We start from the raw sequence: 19,710 nt of genomic DNA on the forward strand, positions 1-19,710 counted from the left end.
GTGTAGCCGTTCCTGCTGGTCATACATACTTACCTTTTATGAACGTCTTCATTCCACAAGTTAAAGTTTTTCCTTCCAAACTCGCGCTTTTTTGGTCCATAAGAGAGTTCCAGACTCGCGTTGTATAGCACAAAGTGTATCGTCATCTTGAACTTTCTCTCGGCATTTCCTCAACCTTCTACGGATAATTTGAATTAAAATTATAACATTAAATGGGAAATTTATAGAAGGTTGCGGATTTCCGCATATTTTAGACGCCCTCGGCAAAAAAGTATAAACTGATCCTCCCAGTGCCCATTTTCTGTATCATACTGAGAAACTTCTCCATATCCTCCAGTTTTAAGCATATTTTATAAATTATTCTCCATTTTTGTGCGTAAAAAGTCTCATTCTTTGGAGATTAGTGGCAGAAGTGCATCTTATCGGCTAATTTACGCTCTTATCGCAAAATTTCTTCTATTTTTCGCAATTTTACATTTATTATACGGTAAATATACTTTTGGTGGCCAATAATAGGCCATAATATCGAGAGAAGGATGAAAAAGGTCAAGGGTTACGGCGTTTACTGGGCCGGTCATATCAAGAACAAGAGCATCGCACGCAAGAATAAACAGTACATCAAGGATCAACGCTATCTTTCTGTATACAAAAAGTTGATCAAGGACAAGAAGGAGGAAGATACAGGTCTTCATACCGATGGTTCGGGAGCCCCTTCCAAGAGTACAGACACTAGGACAAATGATAGAGTTGTAGATGATGGACAAAATGGCCACATTGAGGCCACAAGTCCATCTTGTGAAGAATCCAGAGTCGACAATTCCCCAGGGGAGCAGTCCGTAACAATAAAACCACAAATAGAGTCAGTATATCTCTATGACGGAGATGAGGAACAACCAGAAGTCGTGAATGAACAGACAGAAACATCAACTGTGGAAGATGGTGAGACAAAGGAACGGAAAAGAACCGAGAAAACCCCAAAGGGAATATATGCAAAAGCCCTAAAAAAACGACAGGAACTCGAAAAGGAGAAACAGAAACGAGAGAATGAAAGAATAGAAGAGATAAAGAGGCGAAAGAAAGAAATTAGAGAAAAGAAACAACAGAGATATGAAAGGCACAGACTTTTGGGCACCAAGACCAAAAAAGGACAACCAATAATGGCAAATGTAGTAAAGTTTCTCATGAAGAAACATGTAAAGTAGTTTCATACATTCATGCTAAGATGGCTCTGTTGGCAAAGATTCGTCAGTCTTTCTACGTCTTCTTCGACCTCCACCTGTCTATAAAATCTGTGTATGAATGTTGTATGTATGCGCCAATGCAATAGTGTTGGAGAAGAAGGTAGTTATTCGGTAGTTTGGTCTAAACTGAAGAGGTATGCAGATTATGGAGTTGATGTACGGTGTGTAAAGGATGTGGGACAGAAAACTTCCGCAAGAACTTCTCACATAAGTCTGCATAAGTCCTAGCATTCCAGTATATCAACAAGAGAGTAGTCTAGAGAGGGAGAATCTCTACCACCTACCAAGGGTAGTATCATGAGGAGCACTCTATACGGAAGTAATTAAGGTTGTAACTATGGTACTCCAAAACTTCTTTACTAGACCAACTATTGTTCCTACCGTTGCTAAGCCTCCTAGTACTCCACCACCAATCTCAAGACCCTTCTTCACTTCTTCAGAAAGTCCTTCCTTGTCTCCATTTATACTCTTCAAAAGTGGGAGAATGTTAGAAGAATCATCACCATCTAATTTGTCCTCCTCTGCTGAAACCCATTCATCACCATCTTTACGTTTCCTTTTGAACCAACCACTGCCTACATGGATTATTAGGGCCTTATTATTCGCTTTTGGATAGTTGAATGTAGTAAGTGATGTGATACTAGCAGTAATCTTAATACCATACTGTGGAGGATGGCCATCATCAACCCTACCAATTTTATCATTACCAGCACTAGATATAGTGTGAACTACTTTCTTGTACTTTCCACCAGATTCATCTGAGGATACCGTGTTAATGCTCTGACCACTACAGGCATAACAATTGTAGCTGGTAGTAGTATGATGTGAAATGTTGGCAACATGTGCACTATTACGTCTGCAGTTCTGTTTGTCCAGTTTTCTTATTAAGTCAGAAGATGAATCCGGACCCCAGTCATTTCCAGAACTCCAACTATAATACGTATTTTCTCCAAGTTGGACAAGGAGGGGATTAGCATAAGAAGAATCTTCACTCCAATAGAAGAATGATACGGAATTCACAGGAGTGCTCGATGTTATACCATTCAGTGTATTTCCTCCATGTACAACACTTTTGACCTTAAAGGTACCACCTCTCAGAGAATGTTCGAATTTAGAATATCCACCATAAACTGAAGTAGCTCTCACGGTTATACTTATGCCTGTACTTTCATCAGAGTAATTACCGGGATTTGATAGGTCTAAAGTAATTTCAGGATGATAAGAACCTTTCCCAAGAAGTTTCTTTATTTTATTATCACTGTCATCATCAGGATCTTTAGGTCTCTCATCCCGGGGAACTTCACTCCAGGTATGGCTATCTTTAGTATTTCTCATGTACCACTTGCGCTCGCCTTTGTTATAGTGAATAAGGAGGGGTGTTCCGTTTACTTTTGAATCAAAGTAGACATAGATAGTGGAGACACCTTTAACAAGTGGTAGTCCAACCTGATCATTGCTATTATCCCTGAAACTAGTTACTGAGATGAGTTGTGCATAACCAATATAATGTTTAGAGTATATGTAAGTTGACATACTGTTTGGTGATACTTTGATTTGATCACTACAACCAGAGCATGAGTAAGCACTTTTCTCTGTAATTTTCACGATATGAGCCTCATTCTTTCCGCAGTTCTGCTTGTTGAGCCTCTCCCTGAGAGTACCATGTACCTCTTTATCCTCGTTCCAAGTAGTACCATGATCGTTCTTGTAGTATTTTTCAGAATCATCTAGTTGAATGATTAGTGGCTTACTACAGGCATGATCCTGAGACCAGTAGTAGACTGAGACACTCTTGTGACCTCCCAGGCCAGTAATTCCATTCTGAAGAACGCTATTGTGTGTAATACTGCCAATATTTCCATCCTCTACACTATGTGTTAACTTTAAGTACGGTCCATATTTTATAGGATAATCCTCCACAGTTATGCTAACTCTACCACCACCATCACTTTCATAGTAGTATCCTCCCTTACTATTTGGCTTAACTAGTTCATCTCCTGGATAGTAACCAATTTGTATGGCTACACCCTCATTACTCATACTACATTTTTACTCACCACTGCACTACACTAGTTCCTCTCAGTATCTCTAACTCTAATCATCCTTCCATAGTATCTTCCATGGTAGTACTCCATTAATGTCTCAACTGGTATGAGCAGAATTGTCAGTGTAGATGGCAAATAAGTAGTGATGAATATTGAGTACCAAAACAACTACCTTCATTTCCGCATTCATGTAGGTATATACACGCCATAAAACATTAAACTCACCCTTTTATTTTCTACTTTTACCTTCTTTTTCAGGCAACTGAGTGGATTTGGATTCTTTTTCTTTTTTTTACGTTTAACTTCAACAGGTCCCTTGTTAAATTCTGTCAAAAACTGTTTCTCCCAGTCTTTTGGACCTTTTTTGGATTCGTCAATTTTGTTTCTGCGATTAATTGTACGTATGGATGGTTTTTCTAGAAATGGTACATTGTTGTTGAGTTTTATTATTGGAATTCCACCCATATCCCTGAGCCATGATACAAGGGTATTATCTTGTGATGCCACAAAGAGTTTTTCTGAATTCCCATTGCTCACCGCAGAAACAATACATCTCCTAGAATTACAAATTTTATCGTCCGTATTGTGAAAACATTTCAATTTTTGATAATGTTTTACAATCGTAACAGCTCCAGATACCTCGTCTCCCATATTTCTGAGCTCCGTGAGTATGCAGTTTGTTATGTCTGAGAGTGGGTAAGTTTTAAGACATAAACATGAAAAACTTACATGGCACTGCAGAAGCTCCCAATAGAACCGGTAATTGTTCTCTCACATGAATGCGATTTTTTAAGGCTGCAAAGACAAAACTTCCATCCACTGTAGACATTCATATAAAGAGCAAATAAAAATAAGTGCATCAACGAGCGTAATTTATATATGCCCGGAACCAGGTTAATTCCGCTTTAGGTGGATGAGTTGTGAGAATGACAGAGATTCAAAGAAGTGTAGTAATAAAAAACCCTATAGATAATCCAGAATTTACAAGTTGTTAAAACCGTCCATGATGAACACTAATCATCTATACAGAACGAACGTTATGAAATAATATATACTTTATTTCTGTAGTTGGCCAGTGCCTCTTTGCCATGACGCCAACAACTGCTACTAGTACCAATGCCCCTATGGTTCCTCCAACTGCCGGACCGACTGGTGAAGATGGATATTTTTCAGGGGTAGAATCATGAGATTTTGGTTTAGATTCCTCCAATTCGCCTGATTCAGATGGAGGAGTTTTAGGTGATTTAGCATCTGTACTCTGTTCAGGTGTTGGTGTCTTTGGATGATGTATACCATTAAGATCATCGAGTTTCTGTTTTAGAAGATCTCCATTAAGTTGCTGAGTACTTTCAGTTCTAGAGTACAACGTCCACTCATTTACCTTTTCTGTCTTCTCATAATAGGTATATTCTGCCACATCTTGCAACTTCAGCTCTAGGAGGAGTGGCTTGGAGACTTTAGAATCTGACTTGGCATAAAATACTGAGAGACTATCAAGAAGATCCGTAGGAAATGTAGCAGTATCCTTTAAAGTCTGAGATTGACCTCTATGTTGGATATCCTTAACTACAAATGCCTTTCTAGTAATTTTGTGAGTGATCTGTGAGTAGCCACTTGCGCCAGTGGCATCCTTCCTTTCAATATTTATAGTTTCATTATCAGATTGATAGCTTCCAGATGATGAGGGTACCTTTTCAAGTTGAATGGTAACTTCTGGAGATGATGCCTCTATAAGGAGTTTCTTAATTCCATCATGGTCACCAGCACCATTAGGCTTAATAGTATCTTCGGACACTTCCTTCCAAGTATTATCTACTTTTGTTTTCATAAACCATTTTTGATTATTATATACTTGATAATGAATTAGAAGAGGTTTACCATCTCTCAGAGGATACCAGAACACAGTGATACTATTAACATCCTTAACAGACGGAAACCCAAATTGATCTGTTTCGCTATATTTAAACCTTGAAACAGAAAATTTTGTTGCAATACGACTATAAAAAGAATGTATGCACTGTGAATAATTATGTGTAGGGATACTAGAATGTGATACCGTAATTTTTACATTACACCCCTGAGTTAAGCAGATATAACTGGCAGTGTTTTTTGAGATGTCAATTTGATGAGCTCTATTTCTGTCACAATTCTCTCTATTAAGTTCATTATTGAGATTTGAACCAGACAAGCTACAAGAAACCCAGCTACTCCTCTCAAATTTATAGTAAGTTTTTTGTTCTGAGGCCAATTCAAGTAACAATGGCCTTTCGTAATCAGAGTCTCCGGCCCAGAAGTAAACATTAGCAAAATCGTAAGATATGAGATATATACTGCTGCTATCAAATGGAATGTTTGTGTTATTAGCACTTTTTGTCGATATTAATCTCATTCTATCTATTCCTGATGGAAAATGATTGTACCTTTTGTAGATTGCATCTTCGGTAGAAACTTCAGTAACATTGATCTTAGTCGTTTCGTTTGTCTGTGGAGCAGAACCGGACTCTCCGTTAGCATAGTATGCTCCTTGAGTTTTAGTGAGACGAAGTACAACAAGTTCCTTTAACTGAGCGCTAATTTCCCCAAGTTTTGGGGGGATTTCATTCTCACTAGAAACTCCAAGACGTTGCCATTGATTGTGATAAAAATAATGTTCCTGAAAAAAGTATTTGTAACTTTCCCGATCTCCAGAAATCCCAATAAGAAGAGGAACAAGGTTATGCTCATCATAGTTGAGATAAATCACAGTTACCTTCCTATAGATTCCATCTTTTAGATTTCCTAGCCCTGCTTGAATACTTTTACTACGCCTTATACAGACAAAATACAATCCCAAATGAAGTGTATGGTTATATCTCTTGTAACCATTAGCAGGTGGAACTCCCTTTGTAATCGTTATAACATGACCACAATCATCATTATATGTGCTCTTAGAGTCATCTTTGCTAATATCCGCATCCACATATGCAATGCCCCAGTATGTATTTCTTGTACAAGTAGCCATTTTACTCCGCAACTACGTTAGCATCCAAACTAATGAGCAGATAGACAAGATATGTAAAATACCCTATGGGGTCTAGAAACAATGTCCTTGATTTTTATAATTTCCACCATCTATATAGGGGTATTATTAATCTAAAATTCTTTTTAGTAGAGTATAAATTGCAAGACTATACAGAGGTCTCCAGTAATTACCCAGATCGTGACAAGTGTGCACTTGGTACACATTTGCATGCATTGTCAAAGTTGCAGTCTCTTCCACATTTTAATACACATTTGTTACTTATAGACGTTTGGTTCACTACAATACCTTGCTATAGCCACTTATGGAACCTAAAACCAAGCTATAATAGTAACATTGTGCTGAACATTTGTCTAGCAAGATTGTTCCATTATTTAAACGCACAATTCAGTACAAATCACACAATATCACAATTTCAATAGTTGTACATTCTGAATATTTAACCAATTTGTTTTTACAAAAAGGGGTTATATACCCTTTTGAATGAGTAGAAGGTACAGGTTTATACCGTTTGTTCAAAGTCCACAAAACTCATCTACTTTGACAAAAATTTGTATTAACTAGCCCATACTTATCAATTATAGAGTGCATGGTCCTCAAAAGGCTCATTCTCTCTTACTGGCGGTCACACCAATGTTCCTCCAGGAGATTATTCTCAGTATTAAAACATCCTTTATCCGCAATATAAGCCATAGGAAGGACACATTATCCACGGGAGTAGCCTATGGGATGCCCGTATCGTCCATGGAGAATCTCTAGAGTAGGAAAATTGCCAATCATTTTGGCCAAGGCCACAGGTCCCATCTAAAGCCTGTTCCGCATACTTGTTCGCCTGCACATTGAGCCCACCAACTCATCCACCTACGGGGAACTCACCCATACTTTCTGGTCATATGGTCGCCAATTAAACTTACCTAGAACGCGATAAGGTTCAACGAGATTGTAAAATGTCTTGTAAAATTCGACGTTCCGCCTAACCTTTTTGCTCTTTGAGACCTTCATCTTTATCTCTAGTCCTCCGAGTTGTTTCTAGCAAGGAATCTACAATTTCTGTCAAATTACGTCCATTCTGCCGACTCTGGACTCTGGAAATCGCCTGCGGTGAAAATGCCCGGAAAATTCCTTCCCTTTAAAAAATTGAGTTCACAGGAAATTTTTGGCCCAAAAATCTTTTGAAGGCGATCAACGCCACTCGAACCTCGGGCGGAGCCTCAGTGGATACAAAGTCCTGAAACTCCAAAGTTTTGCTCATTTTCTCGAATTTTGAGAAAAGAATAAAACTATCACGGCCACAGTCTGAAAATATGGACGTCGTTAGCTGCGTAAAGTGGCTGCCAAGGAAATGGGCTCCTTCAGACTTTTTTCAGAACTACATTCACGCAGACGACCAAGATAGGTGAGTTTTCGCAGCTTATAACAGGAATAATGTGACGTGTGACGTTAGGAAGAGTATAAAGGCTACCAGAAGTGAGAAGGAAGCCTATGGGAGCTAAATGCTGGCCAAATGGACTCCAGAATGGTGATTAAACCATATACAGCGGACACAAATGTGAATTAAGGCATGAATGGAGAGGAGAACGTAGATGGATATACCATGGATCATCCCTGCAAAGATGATAAATGGGAGGATCACATTCCAAACCTGTTACTGTAGACATTAGCAGATATCCTGGAGGACTTGGAGATCAAGTCAAACAAGATGATAAGGGAGGATTGTATTATGAAATCGGTGGAAAAGTTCTTCTAACGGATGAATGGTTTCCTGACCCAGAAGGAACTTACAGGAAGATAACACATACTCCAAAAGATGGGCAGAATATAAGTAAGATTAGTAAGGGAGGGCAAGATCAGATTCTATCCCCTGGTAACCTTTCACAATATTCAAGTGTTTCAGTCTACTACTGGGGACAGGATCATCACTGTAGTAAGCCCCTCCTAATTCAACTTGGTAGTGGAAATGAATACTATAAATATGTTAGTAGTGGTAATAGTTGGAATAAGGATGGAAGTATAACATCCAGTACTCTCAGAGAGAAACTTGACAAACAGAACTGTAGTAGAAACAAAGCTCACATTATAAATCTCGAAGAAAGGTAATTCTAGACCCGCTCCTTACAGATGTCCCAGTTGTAGTGGCAATACAGGAATCCAAGTATCATACAGCAGTTCCTCCGGAGGTACCACTTCCTATACTAGTCGTTCTAGATCTATCTCAGTAACTAGTTTCAAGGATGGCACTAATTGGCAACGTGGACTTCCATCTATTAGGGGTACTTCGTCTATCACGGTCGAGTGGAATAAATCCGGTAGAAATCAACTAATTTACTATAACCAAGGTGGGCGAAACAAATTCTTCAGAAGAACTTCAGGTACTAGTAATAATTGGATTGGAGTTTCCAATGCTAATGCTCTTCCTACTGGTACTACTCAATTAGTCCCGACCTATCTATTAAAGCTAATGCACCATACTTTGATAATGGAATAACCATAAAACTTATATACTCTTTCAACCACAGATACAATGCCACAAAATGCGCAATGAATTAAAACTTAATAACACTCTACATGTAGCATTTCTGTCGATGAGTCTGAGGATGTGAGAGATGAGGAAATTGAAGATTTATTCGATCTCAAAAATTATGACAATGAAGACATGCATCCAAATGAGCAATTTTTCATGGTTACAAACAACGATGAGAAATTTATCGAGGAGGAACAAGAGGATATTGACGTTTGTTTATTCTGATAATTTATGTGTCAACACTTTTTGTGCTATACTTCATAATTATCTTACAGGCAAGAGTTTTAGATGATGTAGACCGTATAGTAATCGCCGGAATGAATACGGATGATTTTTCGTCTATCAATTTTTGTCTCTATGATTCCTCTACATGTGGATTGGAAACAAATCATCTCATTCCAATATCAAGTTTCCCTTTGTCTTTTGAAGTAATCGCATCCCAGGAGAAGGAACCATTGCTGGCAGTTGGCTCCTTTGATCCTACAATTGACCTTTGGAATTTGAGAAGTATTAACCAATTTACACCACAGGCATCCCTTGATTCGCAGTCTTCCGTATTATCACTATCGCATTCAAAACATTTGAGGTTAGACTTTTGCTCATATCTTCACACTATTTGTTTTTACATTTTAGCATCTCTTTATTCGTTATTTAGACAACTTCTTGCATCTGGAGACTCCGACAAAGCTGTAAAAATTTGGGATTTGAATGAGAGTTCAGTCTTACAGACATTTTCGCATCACAAGGGGAATGTACAAGTTGTTTTATGGCATCCTAATGATCCATCACTACTCTTGTCTGGCTCATTTGACAAAAAGGTTGCCATTTTGGATGTCAGAGAACCTAAGCCATCTGTGAGTTTTTACAAGTGTTGTTATAATACGCATCTAGGCAAAGGTTAAACTGGACTCGGATGTTGAATGTGCCATTTGGGGTGAAGACTTTATTGTGGTTAGTTAAAATTTTGTGTAAAGGCTGCAATGTGAATGTAACAAGTACAACGTACTTTGATGTTTTTTTACCATCACATCCATACTTTATTAGGCAAGTACTGAGAAAGGGTACATTACGCTCTATGATTTCAAGGCCGATAAAAAGGTTTGGAGCATCAAATCGCACAAGAAACCATGTTCTTCACTTTTCCTTGAGCGTAAGTTTGATGTTTACTAATTTATATATTTTTGCAGGAAATTTGCTTGTATCCTGTGGGTTGGATTCCAAGGCAAATGTCTTCAAATTCAGTCGTGAAAGTGAACCGACATTGGTAGAGTCCAAGAATCTCAAGGCAGGTCCATTGTTTTCAATGGATAAGTCAGAAGACGACAAGAATTTGCTCAGTTTTGGTGGAGAATGCGTTGTCATTTGGGATCTGGAGACTATTGACAAGTTGAATGAAATTTTGGCATGAAAAGATGAGTATTGGGATATGATATAAAAATGTAGATGCTTAGATTTAGCAAGAATTTTTCGTTGTAGTTATTAGAGCCTTTGGCACTCTTGTAAATTATAATTTATTCTCTATCGCCTATCTTGTATTTCTGGATTAGACCCGTTATAAATGTTCCAATCGCTATTTGGGTGATTACATATGTATCATAAGAGAAAAATTAATGGTGTGAATTATAGAGTTGTAAATATGTCATTATCCTGTATTCTCATCACGAAACCTTCACTTATCCAAGGCAGAATTTTTCAATACAGTGAGGTACCTATCCAGAGTATTTATAACATCATCACCGGTTCCCTGTTCTCTATCAATCTCTAAGATGAGGTCCGTAACATCGGTCTTGACCATAGAACGGATTCTGTAATGTGCTAAAAAGTATCCCAATGCCTTTTCTATGAGTTTTGGATCCTCACTAGTCATAACTTTCTTAATTTCTTCAATGTCCTTGCTTACAGTATCGACATTTTTCTTGATCTTTTCCAACTCGGTTGTAAAGTGCTTCTTGCGGTCTTTGTCCTTAACGGTGTTTACTTTTGCCTTTGCTTCCTCATACAGCAACTTTATACCAGTTTCTACGGCACAGGATTTTGCAAGCCACTGTTCAACCGTACCGTCGGTTTTTTTCTCATACTTTTCTTTTCTATCCTCTACGGGCTTTTCCTTTACCTTCTTGATTTCTCCCTCTAACTTAGTCCTGGCCTCTTTTCTTTTCTCTTTAAACTCCTTTTCTTGCTCTTCTGGAGATTTCTCTTTCGTTTCCACTTTCTTCTTGGGACTAACTGGTGGAAGCGGTGGCCAGGCCATACAAAGACCTAGTAGAGTAGTGAGTATGATGAGCTTCATGTTTCACCGGAATGTGGAGCCCCTACAAAGTCTGCATGCAGTTTTGCTTTCCTGCACTGTTATGTCACTGAAACGTTCTATGAACTATTTAATGAGTAAATAGCCTCTATAAATAGTCAAGATATGTAAAGTCGTAAAATATGGCTGTGGATGGATCTGTGAGGGTCGAGCACCGAATACGCCACGCGTCTCGTCCGTCTCAGAATGGCCCAGAAGCAACCCAGGAATGAATGGGCCAATCTCATACATGAAAAGAGTCTTTGGGGGAGAATTGGAATATAGCAGTCTATAGTATGAACTTGTCTCTGCTCTTCTCTCTACTAATTACACCTCGGACGAACCAATTTTCGTTACCCCTGCCATTATATCTACTCGGCAAATTCCTTTATTCTCCATAACCCAAAGATATCGGTAGCCAAGATCCGTTTCCTTAGCGTGTAATTTTGGCCTCTGCGATCAATGCATATTTCTCATCAACTGCTTGATCAAGTGTCCATGAAGCCAGACCAACTGGAGTTTAAGGGGAGAAGTTACGGATGTGTTGTGATACTTCAGGATTTTTCAAGCCGGAAAAGTCACCAGTCCTCTTTGGAATCGACATGGATGGAACTTGTTATACCAGTGATAAAGATAGACTAGAGAAGAACATTGAGGCTTTTGCAGAAGCAAGAGGAAGAGATTACATACCATTTTGTGTAGATATGAGAACTGTAAATCTACGAATCTGTATGGAATAAATTGAGTGCAGAGATTCACAACCTCTGAAAATCTACCCATGGATTTACGCTACAACATACACATTCATTTTAATGGGCATGACATTTGGTCAAGAAGTCGATGAGTACGTTTTGCGGATAACTTCAAGAAATGGTTACCCCGTAGTCTGAATAAAGATTCTCCTCCATGATGAAATTGGCGGTCTCAGCTCTGCATGCACTTGACAACTTTCTCGTTGCGCGAGATCCGCCAACATCACCCTTTAGTACTCGATGAATACACTCTTGCCTTTGGAATATGATGGAATGGCAGGATACGCCTGGAAAAGTAGAGCATTTCACAAGTCTTGGCCTTTGAGGGACCCGCCGAAGAGCGTCATTACAACAAACTATACCGACTCTGATCTCTTTTTTGATAGCAAGGGGAACGCTATATTACACTTCAAAGCTCGACATGAACAAACTTCACGACTAGAGCTCTCTGAGTGGCCCAAAGGGGTTTGTTTAGACACTCGGCCCTATTCTAGCAAGCAATAGATTGACCGTATACAAGGGTCTAGAGTTTAGGGTTCCAACTCAGGCGTTTATCTGGGAGGGGTTACAGAAACCTCTACAAGCTCTCAATCTCTCCAGGGATCCTAGACCTACAAGTAAAAGACAAACTACAAATACTACTCATTAATGCATATCTTGTCCGTGTCTCTGGCCCAGTTAGCTGTTTTCCGTCTGCATATAGCGGCACCGTAAGTCGGGATAATTATCACCACTAATCTCCATTATTTTCTCAACCAGAGGAAAATTCTCCCTAAACCCGCCACTTTTCCATTCATAATCTCCAGTCAGTTTCATTAATTGAGTAGAGTATTTATAGGATGTATGAAATGAGGAATTAAGCAGGGAGTGTCTTACACATTTTAGGCGTTAGCCAGTACGGCTAGTAAAAGGACTTTAGCGCCACAGAGACTTGGATTTGCAAACTTTGCGCATAAAGGCGTCACTGGAAGAGATTTCAGAGTATTAGGACATTCCTGTGTAGGTACTAACCACTGCCCTTTTATCATCAAGGCCTACAGAGGTGCCCCTTCTCTTGCATCCAACTAGAGAGCAAGTATACCGTTGACCTATAGCACATCAAGCAAGGGCACTGAGGGACCAGAGCCATCCAAAGGAGCTTGTACTATAGCCTAGTGATCGAGGAATAACGATTAGACAGCCGAGACTATATGGCATACGAAAGCCACTTAAGGGTTAATGGTAAAGGAGAGTCTTCCTAGGGAACATATAGCGGCCGTATGACTAGTGGAGAGGCCCATGCACATTAAAACATTCATCACACTAGACACAGAGCTACATTCACCACAATCTTTGCACATTCCCATAGTGTAATTGAGAATCTCAAATAGTACCACAAAGTTTTCTAGTCTACTTGGTTTCTGGAGATGCCCATGTAGGGATAGTGACCAATCGCCCAAGTATCGGCGCCATATTCCAGTATATCCATACTATGATTTTGTTTTAAGTGTTAGAGATGTTTACACAAGAATTCGCTCTTTAACCTCTTGAAGGAGGAAGTTTTCCTGTTATAGACCCCTGAGGGACACATTTACATGATAGCGCTCCTAAATTGCAATGTATCTTTGTGGAATTTAGCTAATTAGAATGGAGGAAGAACAGGTCCCTCTGGGGAATAGATACCACTTTTGGGAGAGTGAGGTGGAGCTGGTCAGGAAGAAGACTCTTGCTCCAGACGGAAAGAAATTTAGGTACTTTGATGACAAGGGAATCTTTAATTTCGTGTTTATGGCATGGGTATACAGGTGGGTTAAGGAAACGTCAAAGAGGTATCTAGATCCTTATATGCTCCACCCACTTCCACTGGCTGACCAGACAATTTTCTGGTATCCTATATTCTCAAAGCACGTTAGCGATGGTATCGCAAGTCTTGAGGCCCATGAATCCCTCAGTGAGGATGAAAAGAAGAAAGCCAAGAAGCCTGTCAGATATCTTTTGTTCAGGGCTCTAATTTTGACCTTTTGGAAGAGGTTGCTCATTATTATATTGGTGATAATCGTGCTTAATACTATTGGTATGAGCGTTGCTATTTTTCTTCACAAGTTGCTTAGCCTATTGTCTGAGAATGACCTTAAATTTGTAACGTTTTTAGGGTTGGCCATCTCCATCGTACTCATTGAGCTACTAAAGGATATTGGAACGAGCCATATCGAATACTATGTAAGAAGACTTTCCTTTATTATGGACCCGTGCCTTCGTCTAACAATATTTCAACATGGACTCTGCTACAGAAGGAGTCCATTTGGAAACTTCCAATCCAACGCAGGAGCTTGCAAGAGTATTATACACAGCTGCTCTGGAGAGGATAAATGTACGGATAACCCATTACTATGCCCAGCAAGGAGATACAAGAACAATGAGGTTACTCCAAAGATGTATGCCCTGATTCTCACAGATTCTTACTATCTCCCGTTTTTTACTGAGGCTATTCCTGGGTTTATGAATTTCTTGACATCACTAACGTATGGAATCATCTTAATGAGTAGTCAGTTTAATGTTAAAGCACTCACAATCCTTATAGTATCACTATCCTTAGTAGCATCTATGATCGTAATAGAACTTGTAAATGGTCTACTCATGAAGTACTACTTGGGTATCAGGGATCACAGGATTTCTAAATCAAGTGAGGTCATCTCTGGACTCTATCTAATTGAAAGGATGGCTTTTGGTGATATTGGTCACGATATCATAACTGAAACCAGAAATGATGAACTTAAAATAATCTTTGCTCGTTTCCTATTGTCTCTAGTAAACAAGGTTCTCATGACGCTGATCATGTGTGTAAATATTATCATATTGGTTAATGACTTTGTCACCCAAGTTAGGGATGCTACCGATGACCAGAGTATTGATCCTTCTGGACTGCTTGCATCAATTTTCGTCATCATGAAGATAGTCGGTCCGCTTTACATGGTTCCTATATACTTGCGTAGGATGTTATTTGGGATAAATGCGTTTAGAAGACTTGAATTATTCTTTAGAACTTGTTCTCCAAACTTTTACCTTCCTGATAATAGGTTTACCGGGAGGAATCCTTTGCCAGAGGTACAACCTGGCAAGTATAAGACACTGCCAAAGGGACTAGTTGTGATGTTCAAGAAGGCCTCTTTTGCATGGGTCAACAGTAGGAAGGATCTTCTTGACAATACTGGTACTACTTGTCTTAGGAACCTTGACTTTGTCCTCAATACTGGTGACCTTGCCATCATTACTGGTGCTCAGGGTTCTGGTAAGAGTAACTTTATCAAGGCAATTCTTGGTGACATGACTCTTGTTGAAGGATCAATGGCTGTGTTACCTCTCTCTACCAACATGCCAATATTCTATGCTTCTCAAAAAGTGTGGCTACAAAAGGGTACCATTAAGTCTAACATCACCTTTGGTCACAGATTTGATGAGAAGCTCTACAACACAGTTCTGAAGGCGGTTGAACTTGAACATGACATATCGACTTGGGAAGGAGGTGACCTGCGTAAGATCTCTGAAAATGGTTATTCTCTCAGTGGAGGTCAGAGAGTCAGAGTTGGACTTGCTCGTGCCATCTATGCCTACCTCATCTTTAGCAAGACTAGCAGAGAAGAGAGTGGATCTGACCATTCCTTCCTTGTAGTATTGGATGACTGTTTTACTGGTCTAGATCCATTCGTGGCGAAGACAATCTTCAAGAACTTGTTTGAGAATGGAAAAGGCTTGCTGGCAAAGGGTGATGTATCTACGGTACTTACCATTTCTAGGAATATGTTGGATGCTTGTGTATCATCTGAAGTTTTAGGTGTGTTCCCGGACGCCCCAATATACACATTGAGGAATGAGACTCTTGTGCATGAGAACATGCTAAGCTCTTTCATAAAGAATGAGATTGGTAATCTTGAACCTCCAACTCCATCTGATGAGAGAGTGGGCCTTCACGCTATGCCTAGCAAGTTGCGTAGGATGTGCAGCTCTGATGACTATGCCCGTGGCAGGCGTAGAGAGATTGTTGAATCCAAATATGCTGAGTCACCAACAGTTCAGGTATTGTACAAGAGACATGAGGTTAAGGATGATGATAGTAAGGGCTTTTATCCATTTAAGATCTACTTTCGTGCGGCAGGCTGGCCTATTATACTGTTCTTCCTTTTGACTTTAATATTCTCAACTTTGGATAGTACTAAGTTCATCATTACTTCAAAGGTATCAGATTCAATTGCTGGATATACAAAGAGTAATAAAGGAGTGGGAGTTTCCCTTGAGGAGGTTAAAGATTATTGCTATAGATCCTTGAGATGGATTGTTATTTTATCAATTGCTGTCATGATTGGGATCTTGTTTCGTGCAGTCGCTATGACGTATGCTTCCTTCAATGGTTCATTAAGGATTCATGAGTATTGCATCAATTCCGTATTCACAAATAGCTCTGGAGTGTTGAACATTAAAAAATCATTGAGCAGTATACAGACTTTCTTGTATATGGATACGCTTTCCATTGACAACATGTTGAGTTATTACCTACATGATGTATTTGTACTGTTGATTGAAATGGGTGTTCAGATGCTAACACTCTTCTTCATGATGCCGTGGTCTGCTCCTATTGCCATTGGACTCTGTCTCTCGATTCTTAGGTTCATTGTCTACTACTACATCAAGGCTTGCAAGAATATAGCGTTTTCACGTTTGGAGGCTTACAATCAAATTGACTCAACCATAGAATCTGCAATATCCGGTTTATCTGTATGCCGTAGTTTTAAGAATGAATGGAAATTTGTTCATACAATGGCCGAGCATGTAGATTATAATATTAGAGGTACGCATTTGAACAATTCTGCAATGTTTTGGAGCTCTATAGCTTCTAGGTCATTTCTTACACCACTTGCTTTGTTCATACTCTTATTCCCTATTATTCGCTCAAGGTATTGTGATACGGGTATCAAGGTTGGCTATTATACCATTGCGTATTCATTATTCCTAAGTGTAAACAATTATTTCGCAAACTTTTTGGAGATATCTTATTATCTCCAATTGCATTTGCTTCCCATGAGGAGGTTCGAGAACTTTGTCCTTCCAAACACCAAGATTAAGTTTGACAAAAGGAGGAACATTCACCAGACCGATGTTATTGTTGACCATTCTGCATCAACTGGAGATGGTAAGCTATCCAGCGATAACATCAAAAGCACCCTTCGTAGAAGACGTCATAACGAGTATGCTGAGAGAAGAGCTGTTCATTGCACTAGTCTCAAGATGCTCTTCTTTAAGCACCAGGTTAATTTGTTTGACGTGTCCAAGTATGCAGTTCCAGGTACTACTAGGATAAAGTTGGATAATGTGAGCGTGCACGTTGTCTCCAGGGATTCCAATGAGAAGCATGCCATTCTCAAGAATGTTACTTGTTCTGCGGATACCTCGGACATTATTGGAGTCATTGGCAGAACTGGTGCAGGAAAGTCTACCCTATTGTCAGTACTCCAGAACTTGGCAAGGAATAGAGGTGGTTCTGTCCTTCTAGATGGTTGTGATTTAAATGATATGCCAAAGAATGTGACTAGGCAGATCATCGGAGTACTTCCTCAACTGCCCTTCGTATTCAGAGGTTGGACTGTTCGCAGATTCATTGATCCAAGAATGTTATTTGAAGATGCTGACATTGAAATGGCTCTGAAAAATTGTGGCTTACTCAAGTTTGTAATGAATCTCCCAGGTGGCAAGGGCATTGACACAGTTATTATACCTGACCATTACCATAAGGATATGCCAAGGTATTTAAAGAGAGCTTATTATGGACCTACTCTAAGACCTCATGAGTTGCCTTCCGCAGACAATGTCAATATTGACTATGGATCGGCACTCTCAAACTCACAGTTACGTACACTATCAGTGGCAAGACTAGTGCTTTATAGAGAATTTTACAAGATACTCTTGGTTGATGAGCCTCCAGAGGATGAATCAGGGGCATCTAAAACCGCTGATATTCCAATATATGATTTAATCAAGACACACTTTCAACATTGTACAACATTTATTGCAGCACACGATGCAAGTATCTTGCGTTTCTGCACCTCAGTCTGGGTTTTTCACAAAGGTTCTCTCATTAGGACCTGCAAGACTGAGGATATCGTAGATACTGGGTCACTCTCCAAAATTATAGAAGACTGCATCTCAGAGGAAAATTAATGCAGTAGATGTTTTATTTCAACATCTGTGTTTAAACCCAGTCGCCTTAAGGGTTGAAAATCACTTAAATTTTTATTCCTGGATTTCATACACTTTTGTACTCCACAGATACACATTTTCACAATCTGATTATGAGAGGAAAATGGGAGGAAATTTGTGGTAAGGGGAGAAATTTCTTTGCTATAGAGGAGGAATGTGTAGGACTTCCCCATGGTCTTTCCTTCCTCAGTTTATTCCTTGCCAGGAGTACCAACTGGGTCATCAATGCGGTTTATCCATTTATCATAATGGTCGCAATATGGATTGTTAGTGATTTAATGTATAGTAGCTAGAAATGGAGTGTTAGGAGGAGCTGTCTGAGGAAGAGTGTCTTAGGGGACCATAGACAGCAGAGGTGTACTGCTAGAAGCTACTGGCTGATATAATGGAATGGTAAGAACCTTATAGATACAGCGAATGCCATGTAGGAAGATAGAGTAACTACTGAGGGGTTATTTTAGTATGACCAGGTACTGTCAATGTGTAGCATAGAATGTGTTGCTTTGCTTGCTAATTACTCACTAGTGAGAGTGTTTATGTATGCTACTATGGTATAGTTTCTCATTCAAGATACTCTGGCTAGTAGATATATTCCCATTTACTCGGAAACTAAGGCTGGCTAGGGAATGGAGGAGACCTCACTAGGGAGAGAATACCGGTTTTCTAGCACACACGAATCTTTTAGTGATGGGTTATACTTATGCAAGTGTTAGACTGTACAGGTGCTGATTGATACTTCTAGAATCTTTGTGTAAGGGATGAATGCAGTTGAGAATTTACAAGGAATTCACAAGGCAAGGAACTTCACGTTTTAAATATCTGCAGCAATAGACTTTACTCACAGTGTCTATAATATGGATGAATGACAAAAGCTTAATATTACCAAAAATAGGAAATCTGGAACACCTCAAGAGAATACCACAAAAATCCTCCAGAGACCAGAATATGCCTGTAGAGATCATCAACCTCCTTTACCACAAGGTAATAGTTTATCGTATTTGAAAATCTCACAATTAAAACATATGATAGTGTCCATATGAGATGCACATGAAATGTGGATGTTATTCCACATGGTCCCGTGCTACCATAACCTCATACCTTGGAATGTTTCCATTAAGATAAACTCGTCAGAGTATTAGTGTTGATGATTAATGTGTGAATAGACTATCGTTATAGGACATTATTATTCCTTCCCCATATATCTGTTCTTCCTTTTGAACTACCCTAAAGCTCTTCTCTGCCCAGGTATATGTGCTAGATCTACGTAATGCACTCATATTATCTATAGGGTGTACATTTATGAAATTGGCATTGATCTATGGGTAGTCACAGCTCTATTGAATAGCAGATTCCAATAGCCGTCGAGCTATTAACATTGCATTGCCCAGAGATTCACAAGGCTATTTTGGGAAGTAGGAGCATTACTATGATACATTGTGACTTTTAGATAGAAATGGAACCTTGGTACACGTAGAAGACAGTATTCCTCAAAGAAGGGATGACTTTCTATTTTAGGATTTAAATTTAAAGAATGGGAATACGAGAATAACTATTCACCTCTAATTCTCTATGAGAATACTCCTCAACACTTATGGATTTAATGTACAGTTCAGAAGA

The 19,710-nt window shown here is 39.3% G+C and overlaps 8 protein-coding genes across 8 annotated transcripts, besides 1 other annotated feature; 4 read left to right on the forward strand and 4 right to left on the reverse strand.

Annotated features, from left to right (window-relative positions):
• Positions 1-536: 536 nt before the first annotated feature.
• Positions 537-1,202, forward strand: BEWA_054100 (conserved hypothetical protein; the record flags this gene model as incomplete). The annotated part of the gene is made up of 1 exon (XM_004832749.1): positions 537-1,202. One exon carries the CDS (start codon positions 537-539, stop codon positions 1,200-1,202), a length of 666 nt encoding a protein of 221 aa, XP_004832806.1.
• Positions 1,021-1,114: a sequence feature (GA-rich).
• A 348-nt stretch (positions 1,203-1,550) lies between the features above and the next one.
• Positions 1,551-3,281, reverse strand: BEWA_054110 (hypothetical protein; the record flags this gene model as incomplete). The annotated part of the gene is made up of 1 exon (XM_004832750.1): positions 1,551-3,281. One exon carries the CDS (start codon positions 3,279-3,281, stop codon positions 1,551-1,553), a length of 1,731 nt encoding a protein of 576 aa, XP_004832807.1.
• Positions 3,282-3,472: 191 nt separating this feature from the next.
• Positions 3,473-4,115, reverse strand: BEWA_054120 (conserved hypothetical protein; the record flags this gene model as incomplete). Its single annotated transcript, XM_004832751.1, has 2 exons — positions 3,473-3,972; positions 4,016-4,115. 2 exons carry the CDS (start codon positions 4,113-4,115, stop codon positions 3,473-3,475), a joined length of 600 nt encoding a protein of 199 aa, XP_004832808.1.
• Positions 4,116-4,307: 192 nt separating this feature from the next.
• BEWA_054130 (hypothetical protein) lies at positions 4,308-6,287 on the reverse strand (the record flags this gene model as incomplete). Its single annotated transcript, XM_004832752.1, has 1 exon — positions 4,308-6,287. The coding sequence occupies one exon, from the start codon at positions 6,285-6,287 to the stop codon at positions 4,308-4,310; it is 1,980 nt and encodes a 659-aa protein (XP_004832809.1).
• Positions 6,288-7,925: 1,638 nt separating this feature from the next.
• Positions 7,926-8,402, forward strand: BEWA_054140 (hypothetical protein; the record flags this gene model as incomplete). The annotated part of the gene is made up of 1 exon (XM_004832753.1): positions 7,926-8,402. One exon carries the CDS (start codon positions 7,926-7,928, stop codon positions 8,400-8,402), a length of 477 nt encoding a protein of 158 aa, XP_004832810.1.
• Positions 8,403-8,958: 556 nt separating this feature from the next.
• BEWA_054150 (WD-repeat domain containing protein) lies at positions 8,959-10,234 on the forward strand (the record flags this gene model as incomplete). Its single annotated transcript, XM_004832754.1, has 5 exons — positions 8,959-9,036; positions 9,102-9,680; positions 9,718-9,777; positions 9,871-9,976; positions 10,014-10,234. 5 exons carry the CDS (start codon positions 8,959-8,961, stop codon positions 10,232-10,234), a joined length of 1,044 nt encoding a protein of 347 aa, XP_004832811.1.
• A 261-nt stretch (positions 10,235-10,495) lies between these two features.
• On the reverse strand, positions 10,496-11,077 carry BEWA_054160 (hypothetical protein; the record flags this gene model as incomplete). Its single annotated transcript, XM_004832755.1, has 1 exon — positions 10,496-11,077. The coding sequence occupies one exon, from the start codon at positions 11,075-11,077 to the stop codon at positions 10,496-10,498; it is 582 nt and encodes a 193-aa protein (XP_004832812.1).
• Positions 11,078-13,491: 2,414 nt separating this feature from the next.
• Positions 13,492-18,054, forward strand: BEWA_054170 (ABC transporter, ATP-binding protein domain containing protein; the record flags this gene model as incomplete). The annotated part of the gene is made up of 1 exon (XM_004832756.1): positions 13,492-18,054. The coding sequence occupies one exon, from the start codon at positions 13,492-13,494 to the stop codon at positions 18,052-18,054; it is 4,563 nt and encodes a 1,520-aa protein (XP_004832813.1).
• Between the last annotated feature and the right edge of the window lie 1,656 nt (positions 18,055-19,710).

This window comes from Theileria equi (genome assembly GCF_000342415.1).
Source record: "Theileria equi strain WA chromosome 4 map unlocalized gcontig_1105316255039, whole genome shotgun sequence".
Lineage (NCBI taxonomy): Eukaryota > Apicomplexa > Aconoidasida > Piroplasmida > Theileriidae > Theileria > Theileria equi.